General features: G+C 43.2%; 1 protein-coding gene across 4 annotated transcripts in view; it reads right to left on the bottom strand.

Annotated features, from left to right (window-relative positions):
- mrc2 (mannose receptor, C type 2) overlaps positions 1 to 16,143 on the bottom strand; it is a 230,419-nt gene that overhangs the window by 104,551 nt on the left and 109,725 nt on the right. For all 4 annotated transcript variants that reach the window (XM_059955742.1, XM_059955739.1, XM_059955740.1 and 1 more), the window contains exons 11-12: positions 13,939 to 14,084; positions 1,432 to 1,652 (exon numbers count right to left, since the gene is read on the bottom strand). In XM_059955742.1, coding sequence (XP_059811725.1) covers positions 1,432 to 1,652; positions 13,939 to 14,084 — 367 coding nt within the window. The remainder of the gene's footprint in view (positions 1 to 1,431; positions 1,653 to 13,938; positions 14,085 to 16,143) is intronic.

Raw genomic sequence — 16,143 nt, 5'->3', positions numbered from 1 at the left:
AATAAGAAAGAAAACTGTACAATCCACCCTGTCTCCTGCAAAAATGCTATCCCTTTCTCTCAATTCCTCCACCTCCACCGCATCTGCTCTCAGGATGAGGCCTTTCATTCTAGGACAAAGGAGATGTCTTCCTTTTTTAAAGAAAGGGGCTTCCCTTTGTCCGCGTCTCCCGTATTTCACGCACCTCTGCCCTCACCCCATCCCCCCCCGCCAGCCCACCAGGGATAGAGTCCCCCTGGTCCTCACCTATCACCCTACCAGCCTACAGATCCAACGCATAATCCTCCGTCACTTCCGCCACCCTCCTAAGTGATCCCACCACCAACCACATCTTCCCCTCCCCCCCACTCTCGGCTTTCCGCAGGGATTGCTCCCTATGCGACTCCCTTGTCCATTCATCCCCCCCATCCCTCCCCTCCCTCCGGGCACTCATCCCTGCAAATGGAAGAAGTGCTACACTTGCCCCCACACTTCTTCCCTCACCACCATCCTAGGCCCCAGACAGTCCTTTCAGGTGAGGCACCACTTCACCTGTGAGTCAGCTGGGGTGATATACTGTATCCGGTGCTCCTGATGTGGCCATTTATACATAGGGGAGACCCGCCACAGACTGGGAGACCATTTCGCCGAACACCGGCGCTCAGTCCTCCAGCAGTGGCGGGATCTCCCTGTGGCCACACACTTCAATTCCACAGACCACTCCCACTCCGACATGTCTGTCCATGGCCTCCTCTACCGTCAAGATGAGACCACACGCAGGTCGATGGAGCAATACCTTATCTCCCGCCTAGGTAGCCTCCTACCTGCCGGCATGAACATCCAACTCACAGACCTCTGTTGATACCCCTGCCCCCCCCTTACCCCATCCCTATCTATAATTTTAGTCTGGTTCTCTTTCTCTCACTTTTTCCCCCTCACTATAATCTCTCCCCCCAACCCTACTTTTCTTTTTCTTTTATTTCCCATAATTCTCCATCTTCCCCCGAGCCTATTTCCCTCCAGCCTATCACTTCCCAGCTCTCTACTTCATTCCTCCCCCCGCTTCTTATCCCCCCTCGACCATCCCATGTTACTTCACTCCTGATGAAGGGTTTCGGCCTGAAACATCATCACCACCTCCTCCCACAGATGCTGTCTGGCCTGCTGAGTTCTGCCAGCATTTTGTGTTTTTGGGTATAAAAGCATTATTGAGGATGAGATGGGTGGTAAAATGCAAAATACCACACATGTTGGAAGCCTGAAATAAAAGCAGAGAATGCTTTTAAAACTCAGAAAGTCATCAAGCATTTATGGAAAAAGAGTTCATGTTCAGGTTGAAATGTTACATCTGTCTCAATCCGCTGAGTGTTCCCAGCATTTTCTATTTTTATTTGAGATGGACACTAACTGCTTTGTAATATATACTAGCACAAAAATGTCACACTTTCCTACCTTATAGCAATATCGGAGTGTTGGGGACGATACCCATCCTGACGGGCAGCTTCCAGTAACACTGGGTGTCGGAGTCACTGTCACTGAACCGGCCCCTGGGTCAAAAGAGGTTGCCAGATTCTGCCTGCAGATAAACTTGGCCTGGAAGTTGTGGCAGTCCTTCACCTCCCACAATCCAACAGAGTTCCCTGTGGCCAGCACCACGCAGCCACCTTTGTAACCTGAAACATAAGGCCAATTTCATCATCAATTAGGCTGCCAACCACAAAGCTGGAGGCAGGGATTTCTCACATTCAAGATCAGAATTATGTCACTATTTTAAATAAGGGTAGATTCAATGGTTTTCACATTTGTTAAGGAAGTTTATTCAGGTAACAGCGAGGTCATTCACGACAGTTAATAACCCAGTTATTGTTAAGAGTGCAGTCACTGTCATCATTTGTCAAACATGACAGGCAAACTGTTTACAGCAAGGTTCCAAAAATGGCAATCAGCAAATTTGTTGATCATTTATTTTATTGTGCTTTTAGCAGAGTAATAAATATTGGCCAGGTCACTAGGGAAGAATATTCCTGCTTATCTTTCAAGGACTGCACGAATCTTTTAAAATCTGCCCAGGCAGTTTAATGTCTCATGCAAAACACGGCTGGTCCGATGGAGTAACCCACAAATTTAGGTTGAGCTTTAATGCTCAGGTTTCTGGAACACCTGTCCCAGAGGTTAAGAGCTACCATTAAGGCAGGACCATGACCACAATTGGAAGTACTACAACCATAGCCCTTGTTTGTTTTCTCTTCCGAAGTCCCCGTATCAATCACTGCCTATGACAGCAGGTAAAGATTGCACCCTGCCTCAGTTCACACCGTTAACTGTGAAGAGATTTAGCTGGAGGTTTCACCAACCTCTGATATCCCGTCATTGCCCTTGGTTTGATGGCCCCTTACAGAACAACTGTTTGGAACTTCAGGAGATATAATCACAGGCACACAAGACTCTCTCACTCTGTGGCATTACACAGAGAGATACAAAAGATGGCAGATGCTGGAATCTTTAGCAACAATCCAACTGCTGGAAGAACTCAGCGTGTCGAGCAGAATCTGTGGGAGGAAAGCAGGTTTTGATGTTTCGTTCGAAACCCTGCATTAGGACTTTCCTCCCACAGATGCTACTTGCTGCTGTGACATAACACAAAGGTGAATGCTACCCAACATCCTCAAAAACAAGCTTCTGATGTTTCTTCTTTGTTCCACATTCTACCCAGGAAAGGCTTGTCATAGGAGGAGCATTTGATGGCTCTGGGCCTGTACTCACTGCAGTTCAGAAATGCAGGGGTGGTAACTTCATGAAACATGATTTACAAAGATGTTGCCTGGATTGGGGAGCATGCCTTATGAGAATAGGTTGAGTGAACTTGGCCTTTACTCTTTGGAGTGACAGAGGATGAGAGGTGACCTGATAGAGGTGTATAAGATGATGAGGGGCATTGATCATGTGGATAGTCAGAGGCTTTTTCCCAGGACTGAAACGGCTAACACACGGGGGCATAGTTTTAAGGTGCATAGAAGTAGGTACAAGGGGGATGTTAGAGGTAAGTTTTTCACACAGAGAGTGGTGGGTGCGTGGAATGCACTGCCAGTGAAGGTGGTAGAGGTGGATACAATAGGGTCTTTTAAAAGACTCTTAGGTAGGTACACGGAGCTTAGAAAGATAGAGGGCTATGAGGAAGTAGGTTACATGGTTGGCACAACGTTGTGGGCTGAAGGGCCTGTAATGTGCTGTAGATTTTCTATGCTCTATTTTCTGTGTTCTCTGAAACCTATTGAATGTTGAAAGGCCTGAAAAGAGTGGACATGGAGAGGATGTTTCCTATGATGGGGAAGTCTAGGACCAGAGAACACAGCCTTAAAATAGAGGGGCATCCTTTTAGAATGGAGGTGAGGATGAATTTCTTTTGCCAGAGTGGTGAATTTGTGGAATTCATTGCCACAAGTGGCTCTAGAGGCCAAGTCATTGGGTATACTTAAGGCAGAAGTTGATACATTCTTGATTGGTCAGGGCATGAAGGTCTATGGGAGGAAGGCAGGAGATTGCTGCTGAGAGGAAACATGGATCAGGTGGTGAACTGGCAGAGCAGACTCGATGGGCCAAATGGCCAAATTCTGCTCCTATATCTTATGGTCTTGTACACCTGGGTCTTGGTCCTAATAATCTACATATGTCCTCTTCACTAAAAATATTCAGTGGAAATATGTGAACGTGCATTACTTTGGGCAACGTACAAACTCTGAATTTTATGGGCAGACATTTTGACTTTTTACAGGCTTTTGTTCCAATGTGTGATATGAAAGTAGATTAATATATCAACATGCAAGAATGAATCAATCAGCCATATTGATCTACAAATAAACATTGAGCATGAAAGCTATGTCATACTCATGACATTATTCGTTACTTTATACCATTTCTCACATATCAACCATTTGCCTTTTTGTAAGAGTTAGTTTTTTTTTTACACAAATAATAGCTTACAGCCACCTATCAACAACACTGAATTAGTTGCTTAGTCAGAGGTGAGAACAAAGCAAAAGGAGGACTAACTGATCTAAACTAAAAACTGAAACCTGGATGAGGAAGATGAACCTGAATGCAGCACAAAATCTGCAGCAAATCTAACCTTGTAAAATGGAGGCACAGGAGACTACAGATCAGAGGTTCCCAACCTGAGGTCCATGGATCCCTTGCTTTATGCTATTGTTCTATGGCACAAGAAGGTTGGGAACCCGTTACAGATGCTGGAATCTGGAGCAAATAACAAACTGCTGGAGAAACTCAGAAGGTTAGGCAGCATCTATGGAGGGAAATGGACAGAAAGTTCCTCAGACTGAGATCCTTCATCTGTATTGCCTCCTTTAAAAATGTGGGAAGAGCCTAATCTAGGCCCAGCGCATAGTGCAATTATGAAGAAAGCATGACATTGCCTCTACTTCTTAGGAAGTTTTCAAAGATTTGGCAAGACATCCAAAACTTTGACAAACTTCTACAGATGCGTGGTGGAGGGTACTGTTTACTGACTGGCCGCATCACAGCCTGATATGGAAACACCAATGCCTTTGAATGGGAAATCCTACAAAATATAGTGGATATGGCCCAGTCTATTACAAGTAAAGCCCTCCCTATTAATTAACACATCCACTCAGAGCACTGTTGCAGGAAAGCAGCATCCATTATCAGAGACCCCCCAACACCCAAGTCATGCTCTCTTCCTGCTGCTGCCATCAGAAGAAGGTACAGAAGCCTCAGGACTTATACCAGCAGGTTCAGAAACAGTTATTACCCCTCAACCATTAGGCCCTTGAACCAAAGGAGGATACTTTCACTTGCACCATCACTGTTATGTTCCCACAACCAATGAACTCACTTCCAAGGACTCTATCTCATGTTCTTGATATTTATTATTACTATTTTTTCTTTTGTATTTGCACAGTTTGTTGTCTTTTGCACACTGGTTGAATGCCCAAATTGGTGTGGTATTATTCTATGTAGTTATTGAATATGCCTGCAAGAAAATGAATCTCAGGGTAGTATGTAGTGACATACATGTACTTTGATAATAAATTTACTTTGACCTTTGAATATTCTCTTTCAAAAGCAAGGACTTAATCTGCTTCCACCATTCCATGAGTAAGTAGATTCCAGATCATAAATGCTTGCTAAATGAGAAGTTATTCTCCTTCAATCGCTAACATGTTCACTTTAACTCCATGCTTCTTTACTGTTCCTTCATCAGAGCCAGTTTTTCTTTATTCACGTTCTCTACACCTTTGCTGACGTGGAACACTTCCCAAATCATTTCCCAGCCTCCTCCAAGGAGGAAAATACCACCTTCTGTAGACTACTAATGACAGAGACCCCTTGTCCATAAGACAAAAAGACAATGGAGCAGGATTGGGCCATTCAGCCCATCAAATCTACTCCACCATTCCATCATGGCTGATCCAACATTCCTCTCAACCAGATTCTCCTGCCTTCTCCCATAACCTTTAATGCCTTGACTAAACAAGAACCTATCAACCTCCACATTAAATATACACAATGACTTAGCCTGCACAGCCAACTGTGGCAACAAATTCCATAGATTCACCATCCTTAGGCTAGAGAAACTCTTTCTCATCTTTATTCTAAATAGACATCTCTCGATTGTCCATGGGTCAATAGCACCAGATCTACTCTAGCCCCTCTCTACAGTGTTTTCATCAAGGTGACCAATACTACCTACATTCTAGTTGTGGTTGAACCAGTATTTTACACAATATCAAAACACCCTCCTTTTATTTATTTTCTGTTCATCTTCTTATAAGGCTCAGGATCCCAAAGGCTCTATTTAATGGGTTTCTCAAACTAACCTCAGCATACAGTATACCCACATCTCTCTTTCAGACACCTCTTCAGCCTTTTCCCAATCATCCTAATTATCACTTCACACTTCTGTGTTAACTTTACCTGCTATGTCCACTTATCTTCCTGGCTGTCTACATCCTCTTGAACCTTATTAACATTCTGCTCAAAATTTACCTTAATTCCAAGTTTGGAATTTTAAGATGCTTGCACACTACAGTTCAAATATTAACACATTTCAATAAAGAGCAGTGCTTCTAGGACCAACCCTTGGACAATACCTTCAACTAGACCGAAATCAGAAACTCTTCACCACAACCAGTTTCCCATCCCAAGCAATACCCTGAGCACTGGATGAAATGGACAGTTGACCTGAAACATCAACTGTCCATTTCACTTCATAGATGCTGTTTGACCTGCTGAGTTCCTCCAGTGTTTTGTGTGTTGCTCCAGATTCCAATATCCTCTTGAGCCCATTTATGTATCCGTGTTGACACCACCACTTTTAATCTACATGAATTTATTTATACTGGAACTTTAGTCCCAAATGCCCAATCCCTCTTTCACAAACAAACAGTACGAGGTACCAACTTCCTAGACTAAACAGATGGGGCATTTTTTGCATCTTGTATTTCTGGAAGAACAGGGCCAAAAAAATAAACCAACACAGAGATCCCAATATTTGAGAGAATAGCAGATTTTCTATGTATTCACATGGTAGGGAGCCACTTTTTTACTTCTTGATAGTGTTGTATGAATTTTTACCAATACATGGATAAACACTAGGCTTGTGGCCTCAATTCACTTCCTCAATTACTGGCAAGAAGCAGTAAGAATGAATCCTTGCAATGTAACAAGAAGGCAAACAACACTCACCATTAAACATATTTGTGGTTTAAATGGTCTCTATACTGAACTACACCCATCACTCTGTAGATCACAATAGACAAGCAAAATGTAACATCGATTAGATCGTAAATTGCTTTCAGCTGGTGGCTGGATACAAGAATGGCCTTTTATGATTTGTGGACTTTTCTGTGTCATTAAGCGTAAAGTTTTAATGTTCCCTAATAAGAACCTTATCTGAGCTTGCTGTAATTTGCTGTAAATAGAATCACTCTGCCAGAAAACATTTTGCTGTTCAGCAGAGTTTCCATGAGCTGATGACTGAATCAACACTTCTACTGCTCCACCATTCATCCGTTTAAACTCTCATCTCCACTAGCAAATCAGCTGGTTGATCAGGCAGCAGACTGATCCAGAAGCTTAAAGAGTTCAGTCTTGGGTCCATGTTAAAGTCAGTAGGGTTATCTGTGGAGGGGGGTGGTTGGGCAAGAGAGTACAACTCCTCACCCTCTGAGTGAGGGAGGAGGAAAACAGCCAGTGCACCACATCTCCCTACATATTGAATGGCAGAAGAGAAGTCATGGACATGATGGGCTGAAAGGGCTTTTTCTGCTCTGTTGAGCTTGATTTTATGACTATCTCCAGAGCCATGCTCAGAGCCCACTGATCAGCAGACACAATCCGCAGTACTCAATACTAAAAGAGTCTTCATCCCTAGCACGCCCATAAAAATCACTCTGTTATTTGAAATGCTGAGGCCTGGAAACTGGACTAATGCTTAATGGTAACTGTTAGGCAGAACACTTGTGCCAAGTGATGGAATTGAACAATATGTAGGAATCAGCCCATTGCATCTATGCCATCTCATTGGTGGGAACAGTCCATCAGTCCTACTGCCCTGCTCTTTATTCGAGAATCTAGATCATTCCATTTGTTTCCTTCAATGTACATCTAGTACAATAAGAATGGACTCTTGACCTCACACTCTGCCACGTTGTGTCTTGCATCTTATTGTTTGCCAGCACTGCACTTTCTCTGTAACTGGAACAATTTATTCTGCACCTGGTTATTGCTTTTCCTTTATAATTTTTTAATAAAACCATAAGGCTATAGACCATAAGATATAGGAGCAGAATTGGGCCATTTGGCCTATCAAGTCTGCTCTGTTATTTCATCATGGCTGATCTGATTTTCCTCTCAGCCCCAATCTCCTGCTTCCCCCCACCCCATATCCCCTCATGCCATGACCAATCAAGAACCTATCAACCTCTGCCTTGAATATACAGAAAGACTTTGCCTCCACAGCTGCCTGTGGCAAAGAATTCCACAGATTCACTACTCTCTGACTGAAGAAATTCTTCCTCATCTTCCCTCTAGTCTGAGGCTGTGTCCTCTGGCCTTAGACCACCTCCCCCCACCATAGGAACCATCCTCTCCACATCCACTCTATCAAGGCCTTTCACCATTCAATGTTTCAATTAGAGCACCCCTCATTCTTCTGAATTCCAGTGAATACAAGCCCAGAGCCACCAAATGCTCTCCATATGACAAGCCATTCAATCCTGGAATCATTTTTGTGAACTTCCTTTGAACCCTCTCTAGTTTCAGCACTTCCTTTCTAAGATAAGGGGCCCAAAACTGCTCACAATACTCCAAGTGAGGCCTCACCAGTGCTTTATAAAGTCTCAACATTACATCCTTGCTCTTACATTAACTCTAGTCCTCTTGAAGTGAATGCTAACATCAAATTTGACTTCCTCACCACAGACTCAACCTGCAAATTAACTTTTAGGGGGTCCTGCACAAGGACTCCCAAGTCCCCATGAACTTCAGCTCTTTGTATTTTCTCTCCATTTAGAAAATAGTCAACCCCTTTCGTTTCTTCTACCAAAATGCATGACCATACACTTTCCGATACTGTATCCCATCTGCCACTTCTTCGCCCATAGTCCTAATCTGTCTCAGTCCATCTGTAGCCTCTCTTCTTCCACAAAACTAGCTGCCCCTCCAGCTATCTTCATATCATACTGTATTCCATCTGTCATTTCTTTGCCCATTCTCCTAATCTGTCTCCTAATCTACTGTAGCCTCTCTGCTTCCTCAGCACTCCTGCCTCTCCCCTGTTTTTCAGATCATCCAGTAACTTGGCCACAAAGACATCGATTCTGTCATCCAAATCATTGACATATAAGATGGACCTTTGTGGAACTACCTGCCCCTCCAGCTATCTTCATATCATCTGCAATCTCTGCAACAAAGCCATCAATTTCATCATCCAAATCATTGATGTACAATGTAAAAAGAATCGGTCTCAACACAGACCCCTGTGGAACACCACTGGTCACCAGAAGCCAATCAGAAAAGCCTCCCTTTGTTTCTACTCTTTGCCTCCTGCCAATCAGTCACTGCTTTATCCATGCTAGAATTTTTCCTGTCATACCACAAGCTCGTAGCTTGTTAAGCAGCCTCATGTGTGGCAAATTGTCAAAGGCTTTCTGAAAATCCAAGTACACAACATCAACTGATTCTCCTTTGTCTATCCTGCTTGCTATTTCCTCAAACAATTCCAAGAGATATGTCAGGCAAGATTTTCCCTTGAGGAAACCATGATGACTCCAACTTATTTTAACATGCGCCTCCAAGTACTGTGAGACCCCATTCTTAACTATGGATACCAGTATCTCCCCAACCTCTTGATGTCAGACTAACTGGCATATAGTTTCAATTTTTCTGCCTCTCTCTCTTCTTGAAGAGTGGAATGACATTTGTAATTTTCCAGTCTTCTGGAACCATTCCAGAAAGATCATTACTAATGCCTCCACGATCTCTTCAGCTACTGCTTTCAGAACCCTGGGGTGTACACCAAGTGACTTATCTACCTTCAGACCTCTCAGTTTCCCCGAGAATCTCCTCCCTAGTAATAGTAGCTTCACATAATTAATGATCCCTCACGTGGAACTTCCACCATACTGATAGTATCCTCCATTGTGAAGACTGATGCAAAATACTTGTTCAGTTCGCCTGCCATTTCCTTGTCCCCCATTACGACCTCTCCAGCATAATTTTCCAGTGGTCCAATATCTACTCTCGCCTCTCTTATACACTTTATATATCTTAAGAAACTTTTGGTGTCCTGTTTAATATTACTGCCCAGCTTACTTTCGTATTCATCTTTACCTTCTTAATAACTTTTTAGTTGCCCTCTGCTGGTTTTTAAAAGCTTCCCAATCCTCCAAATTCCTACTAATTTTTGCTCCATTTTATGCCCTTTCTTTGCCTTTTATGTTGACTTTGTCTTCTTTTGTTAGCCATGGTCGTGTCATCTTTCCTTTAGAATACTTCTTTCTCTTTGGGGTGTATATATTCTGTGCCTTCCGAATTGCTTCCGGAAATTCCAGCCATTGCAGCTCTGCTGTCATCCCTGCCAGTGTTCTTTTCCAATCAATTCTGGCCAACTCCTCTCTCATGCCTCTGTAATTCCCTTTACTCCACTGTAATACTGATACATCTGACTTCAGCTTCTCCTTCTCAAATCTCAGGGTGAATTTGATTATATTATGATCACTTACCCCCAAGGGTTCTTTTACCTTATGGTCTCTAATCAATTCTGGTTCATTGCACAACATCCAATCCAGAACAGGTTGTGGGGTCAACCATGAGCTGCTCTAGAGAACCATCTTGTAGGCACTCTAGAAACTCCCCCGTTGGAATCCAGCACCAACCTGAGTTTCCCAATCTACCTGCATATTGAAATCCCCCATGATTATCACAACATTGCCCTTTGGGCATGCATTTTCTATCTCCCATTGTAATTTGTACACCACATGCATACCACTGTTTGAGGGTATGTATACAATTCCCATCAGGGTCTTTTTACCCTTGTAGTTCCTTAGCTCTATCCACAATGACCCAACATCTTCTGACCCTATGTCACCTCTTTCTAATGATTTGATTTCATTTTTTATCAACAGAGCCGCTCCACCCCCTCTGCCTACTTGCCTGTCCCTCCGATACAGTGTGTATCCTTGGATGTTAAGCTCCCTGCTATAATCTTCTTTCAGCCATAATTCAGTGATGCCTACAACATCCTACCTCAGCCTCCCGAATGATCCGGAGTTCATCCAGTTTCAGTTCCAACACTTTAACACGGATTGTTAGAAGCTGCAGAAGCTGCAGTAACAGTTGTCAGGGACACTGGAGGTCCCCCTGCCTTCCCACATCCCACAAGCGGAGCATTCAACTATCTATACTGTCCTAGCTGAGCAGATATAAAGAAAGGAAGGAAGGAAAAAGTAATTAACCTCATACTTTTCTTTTCTTTGCTTTCTCTAAGTGAAGCCTTGAAGAGCTAAAGCCTCAAGTTCACCACTATGACTCTGTCCACTCTGACAATGGCCACTGCATTTGCCCCTGCCTTCCTTTAATTCGCTCTTGTTAATCAATCCTAAATGCAGACCAGTTGCTGGTCAAAGCTCTATTATGCCGCCATAAACCGTTTGCTCTGCCGTTTTCTACTCTTGCAGTAGACCTGATTGGAATCCTCTCCTCTCAATCTGCTGATGTCCAGATTGGTTGCTGGTCAAAACTCTATTAATGAACTGATCTGACTATATCATCTGTATGGATGTCATGCAAAACAAATTTTTTGACCGTAACTGTACATGTGACATTAACAAACCAATTACTATGTGGGGCAGCTGCAGGATTAAAGCTCATGTCCAAGACACTGATTCACTAAGGAGGTCTTTTTAAAGGTAAAACTCTGCTTGTTCTATTGGTGGCATGGATCAGTAACTCTCTGATAGCACACTGTCTACCTGTTTGGAATTCCTGATATTTCAGGGCATTGCCCACTGGATGCTGATTTCCTTGCCCCCTCTTGTTCATTGTTCCTACCCTCTCTTTCCACTCAATGGGGCCCAGGTTTCTGAGCTCACTTGTATTTCCCTGGGCGAAGGTTCCCACACCCTCTTCCACTTTCCGGGCCATACACTTCCTTCAGCTCACTGTTGCGCATTCCATCTTACTGCCCTCCCTGGGAAAGGGAGCACTGGGGTCTTGCTGCCCAAGTTCCCTGGTTTTGTTCCCTATGCTCTCTTCAAACTTACTGAATCACTGGAGTACTTCAAAGTTCAAACTTATTATCTGAATAAGTATGTTCATCTTCTTGCAGGCAGTCACAAAACAATGAAACACAAAGGAGTTGATGAAAAACCCCACACCCTGCAAAGACAATCAAACATCCAATGCGTGAAAAAAGAACAGATTGTACAAACAATAAATAACACACAGAACGTGAAATGCAGAGCTCCTGAAAGTGAGTGTTCAGCACTGCAGCCGGAATAATTTATTATTCTGCTGTGTTGACATCTAAAGGAAGTTGGAGGATTAATAGAATAACGTACAATAAACCAGAGATATATCCAGCCTAGCACTACCACAGTCCTAAGTGTGCCAGTGAACTGGTAGACCTGGAAGTCCTAGCTCAGATTCAGAACCCACTCACACCCAACCCCTCAACCCCTGCATTTTAAGAATTTTAATTGTAATAATTTGTGAAATAAAAGATACCAATAAAAGTAATAAAGAAGCTGCTACACTACTGTCCTACTTCATGGTTATTCTTTATTGTATGTATGTGCTTATGTGGCTCCAATTTGGTGAGCTCTAAACCAGTTTGGCACACCATTCAATTTTCTCCAGCCATGATGAAAAGAACCAGCGTTTTCTGAAGGCAGAAAGGAATGGGCAAGAAATGCCAGACTCACAAATCACATTCAAAATCTCAGGTCAGGGGAGAAACAAAAGCTTTTAAATGTACCTTGGCTGGTTTTGATGAACAGGGTCAGACATAAAGCCAATGATGTGAGCCAAACCCGAGTGAAACGTCAGCACGAGGGCAGAGCTGTACTCATGGCGCAGCTGAACTTTTTAACTTGCCTAGGTTTTACTGCTTTGCACAGTGCAGAACAAAGCCACAATGTAAAAAAGCTGCAAAATCTGAAATCTACAGCAGTTAAGACTGAAACATTAGCCAGAGTGATTAAATAGACAGCCATCCATTCACACTGCACATTCATTTCCTTGTTTTGGTTCTTAATATCATTTCCAGATGTGCTATATATCACTGTGCAGCCAAAAAGCCAGCTAGCTCAGATGCACTTCTTTCTGTTCACGGAATATCACAGGAGACTCTAAGTACTTAGTGTCTCTCTGCACAAATTTTACTGTCCTCTTTCTCCTTAAGTTAACAGAAGTTTGTGTTGGTGTTCCCTCATTTAACCAAATGATAAATAACAGCTCATTCTCATTGCATTCAACTTCTGTCAGAAATCTGTACCTTCAGAGCCAAGAGGTAATGCTGCAGCTATATTGGACCATGGTCAGACCCCACTTGGAGTACTGTGCTCAATTCTGGTCGCCTCACTACAGGAAGGATGTGGAAACCATACAAAGGGTGCAGAGGAGATTTACAAGGATATTGCCTGGATTGGGGAGTATGCCTTATGAAAATAGATTGAGTGAACTTGGCCTTTCCTCCTTGGAGCGACGGAGGATGAGTGGTGACCTGATAGAGGTGTATAAGATGATGAGAGGCATTGATCGTGTGGATAGTCAGAGGCTTTTTCCCAGGGCTGAAATGGTTGCCACAAGAGGACACAGGTTTAAGGTACTTGGAAGAAGGTACAGAGGAGATGTCAGGGGTAAGTTTTTTACGCAGAGTGGTGAGTGTGTGGAATGGGCTGCTGGTGACGGTGGAGGAGGCGGATACGATAGGGTCTTTTAAGAGACTCTTGGATAGGTACATGGAGCTTAGAAAAATAGAGGGCTATGGGTAACCCTAGGTAATTTCTAAAGTAAGGACATGTTCGGCACAGCATTGTGGGCCAAAGGGCCTGTATTGTGCTGAAGGTTTTCTATGTTTCATGCCCTATACCTGACTGAAGAGGACACACTCTTAAAGAACAAAAACTAATCGAGAAAATAGCCAGGATTCCCTTTGTTTAATTGGGACACTGTGTTGCTTAATTGGGACAGGAGACTGCTGCCGAACAATTTCTAACTAGTGCCAGTCCATGTGCATGGTGTGGCTGTTAGACTGTGTTTAGAGTGAACAGTTTTTAATTAGTGTCACTTGCATATATTTGTATTCAAAATGGAATGATTTTGGTCACTAATAATTGGTAAGACAATTCAGAACTGTTTTGCTCACTGGACTTTAAAGCATTCAGGCTGAAATATGGATAAACAGTGTTGTGCTGTTACCTGGTTGGTTTCGATTCCAGTTGGTAAAGGAGACAGCATCGCCTCCTATCCACTGAAAGGCCCCTGGGTGGTTGGCATCCTGTAGACTCGTCCAGAAGTTACCAGAGCGACCAAGAATCAGGCTGATGATAAATGACTGTTCAAATCTAACGGGAAACAAAGAAAACCAGGACAATTAAAAACCTATATTTAAAACTGGCGAGTTAGACAGCTTTGGAAGAACAGGAAGGGGGTCTCATCAAATTTGTTATTCTCTGGATGCCTAAACTGTCCTAACCAAATGTCTCAGTCTCCATCAGCTACAGTACCCCCACAGTCTGCAAACACCAACTCTCAACCAGTAAGGACAGTGGGAGGGTGAGGGTAGGTATGGGAGATCGGAAAATATTAAAGCCAACAGAGGTGGGAGTCTCAGGTTTAAAGCATCCATTCCCCTACTCTGTTACCTAAACCACCCAAAAGGTCACCCACCTGTATTTCTTTGTCTGACACAGCTTCATTTTTTACCAAGATCCACCATAGCCTTCCCCCTTCCATTCTCTTAAGCCTCCTACAACCAAGATCTTGGCATTGCTCTGATTATGACCTCCAAGTCACTGTTGAATTTCAATGCGTCGTAAACTACAGACGTGACCTCAACTGTTTGAGCCTCGATTTCTTGAATTCCTTACTATAAAGCCTTCTACCCCACTGCTTCCCCTTCTGCATCTTACAAGTATTGGTTACGTCTTTTGTGTTACTGACAGTTTATTTGGTGGCACTCCTGAGACGCATCTTCTGATAGTTAATAGACTAAAGACGTGATGTGTGCAAGCTAACGAGCTACTGATGGAGTGCTTGATTTGGACAATGGAGACTCAATTAATGCTTCAAGGGGCGCATTCATTCATTTCCTCCTACTTACAAGGTCAAGTGGAAGTTACTTTAATATTTATAGTATTGAGTCTGGTCTGTGTAGTTGCTTGCCTGGGCCAGATGTGGAGGATCTATGCTTCACTGCGGGATTTTCCACAATGAATAAACTTGAGGCCCTGACAGTTTCCAGCAAGACAAAGTATTCAGAACAAAACAGATCCCTATTTTGGGGCACCAGGGAAGAAGACCTTTCAGTATAAGGCATTAAATGCACTGGTAATTCCAAAGGAAACTACCATCCGACTCATTCCCAAACTCCGATGCCGTGGATTTAGTGAAGCCACTAAACCCAGTCTTACTGGGATTTCTCACATTCCCCTGGAAAATCAGGCACCCTAATCCCAAGCCAATCACACTGGTTCAATACTCCTTTCAGTGGGATTCTTGGCTGGACATGGAAATAGAGGATGTGCTTTAAAAAAAAATTAGTTTAGTGTTTATTTATTTGTAAGTAACCATATAACAATTACAGCATGGAAACAGGCCATCTCGGCCCTTGTAGTCCATGCCAAATGCTTACTCTCACCTAGTCCCACTGACCTGCACTCAGCCCATAACCCTCTATTCCTTTCCTGTCCATATACCTACCCAATTTTTTTTTAAATGACAATATCGAACCTGCCTCTACCACTTCTACTGGAAGCTCATTCCACACAGCTACCACTCTCTGAGTAAAGAAGTTCCCCATCGTGTTACCCCTAAAGTTTTGCCCCCTAACTCTCAACTCACGTCCTCTTGTTTGAATCTCCCCTACTCTCAATGGAAAAAGCCTATCCATGTCAACTCTATCTATCTCCCTCATAATTTTAAATACCTCTATCAAGCCCCCCCTCAACCTTCTACGTTCCAAAGAATAAAGACCTAACTTGTTCAACCTTTCCCTGTAACTTAGGTGCTGAAACCCAGGTAACATTCTAGTAAATCTCCTCTGTACTCTCTCTATTTTGTTGACATCTTTCCTATAATTCGGTGACCAGAACTGTACACAATACTCCAAATTTAGCCTCACCAATGCCTTGTACAATTTTAACATTACGTCCCAACTTCTATACTCAATGCTCTGATTTATAAAGGCCAGCATACCAAAAGCTTTCTTCACCACCCTACCCACATGAGATTCCACCTTCAGGGAACTATGCACCATTATTCCTAGATCACTCTGTTCTACCGCATTCCTCAATGCCCTACCAGTTACCATGTATGTTCTATTTGGATTAGTCCTACCAAAATGTAGCACTTCACACTTATCAGCATTAAACTCCATCTGCCATCTTTTAGCCCACTCTTCTA

The sequence above is a fragment of the Hypanus sabinus genome, chromosome X1 (assembly GCF_030144855.1).
Source record: "Hypanus sabinus isolate sHypSab1 chromosome X1, sHypSab1.hap1, whole genome shotgun sequence".
NCBI lineage: Eukaryota > Metazoa > Chordata > Chondrichthyes > Myliobatiformes > Dasyatidae > Hypanus > Hypanus sabinus.
The sequence above is the reverse complement of the archived record's forward strand: the minus strand, read 5'-3'. Positions and strand labels throughout refer to the sequence as shown.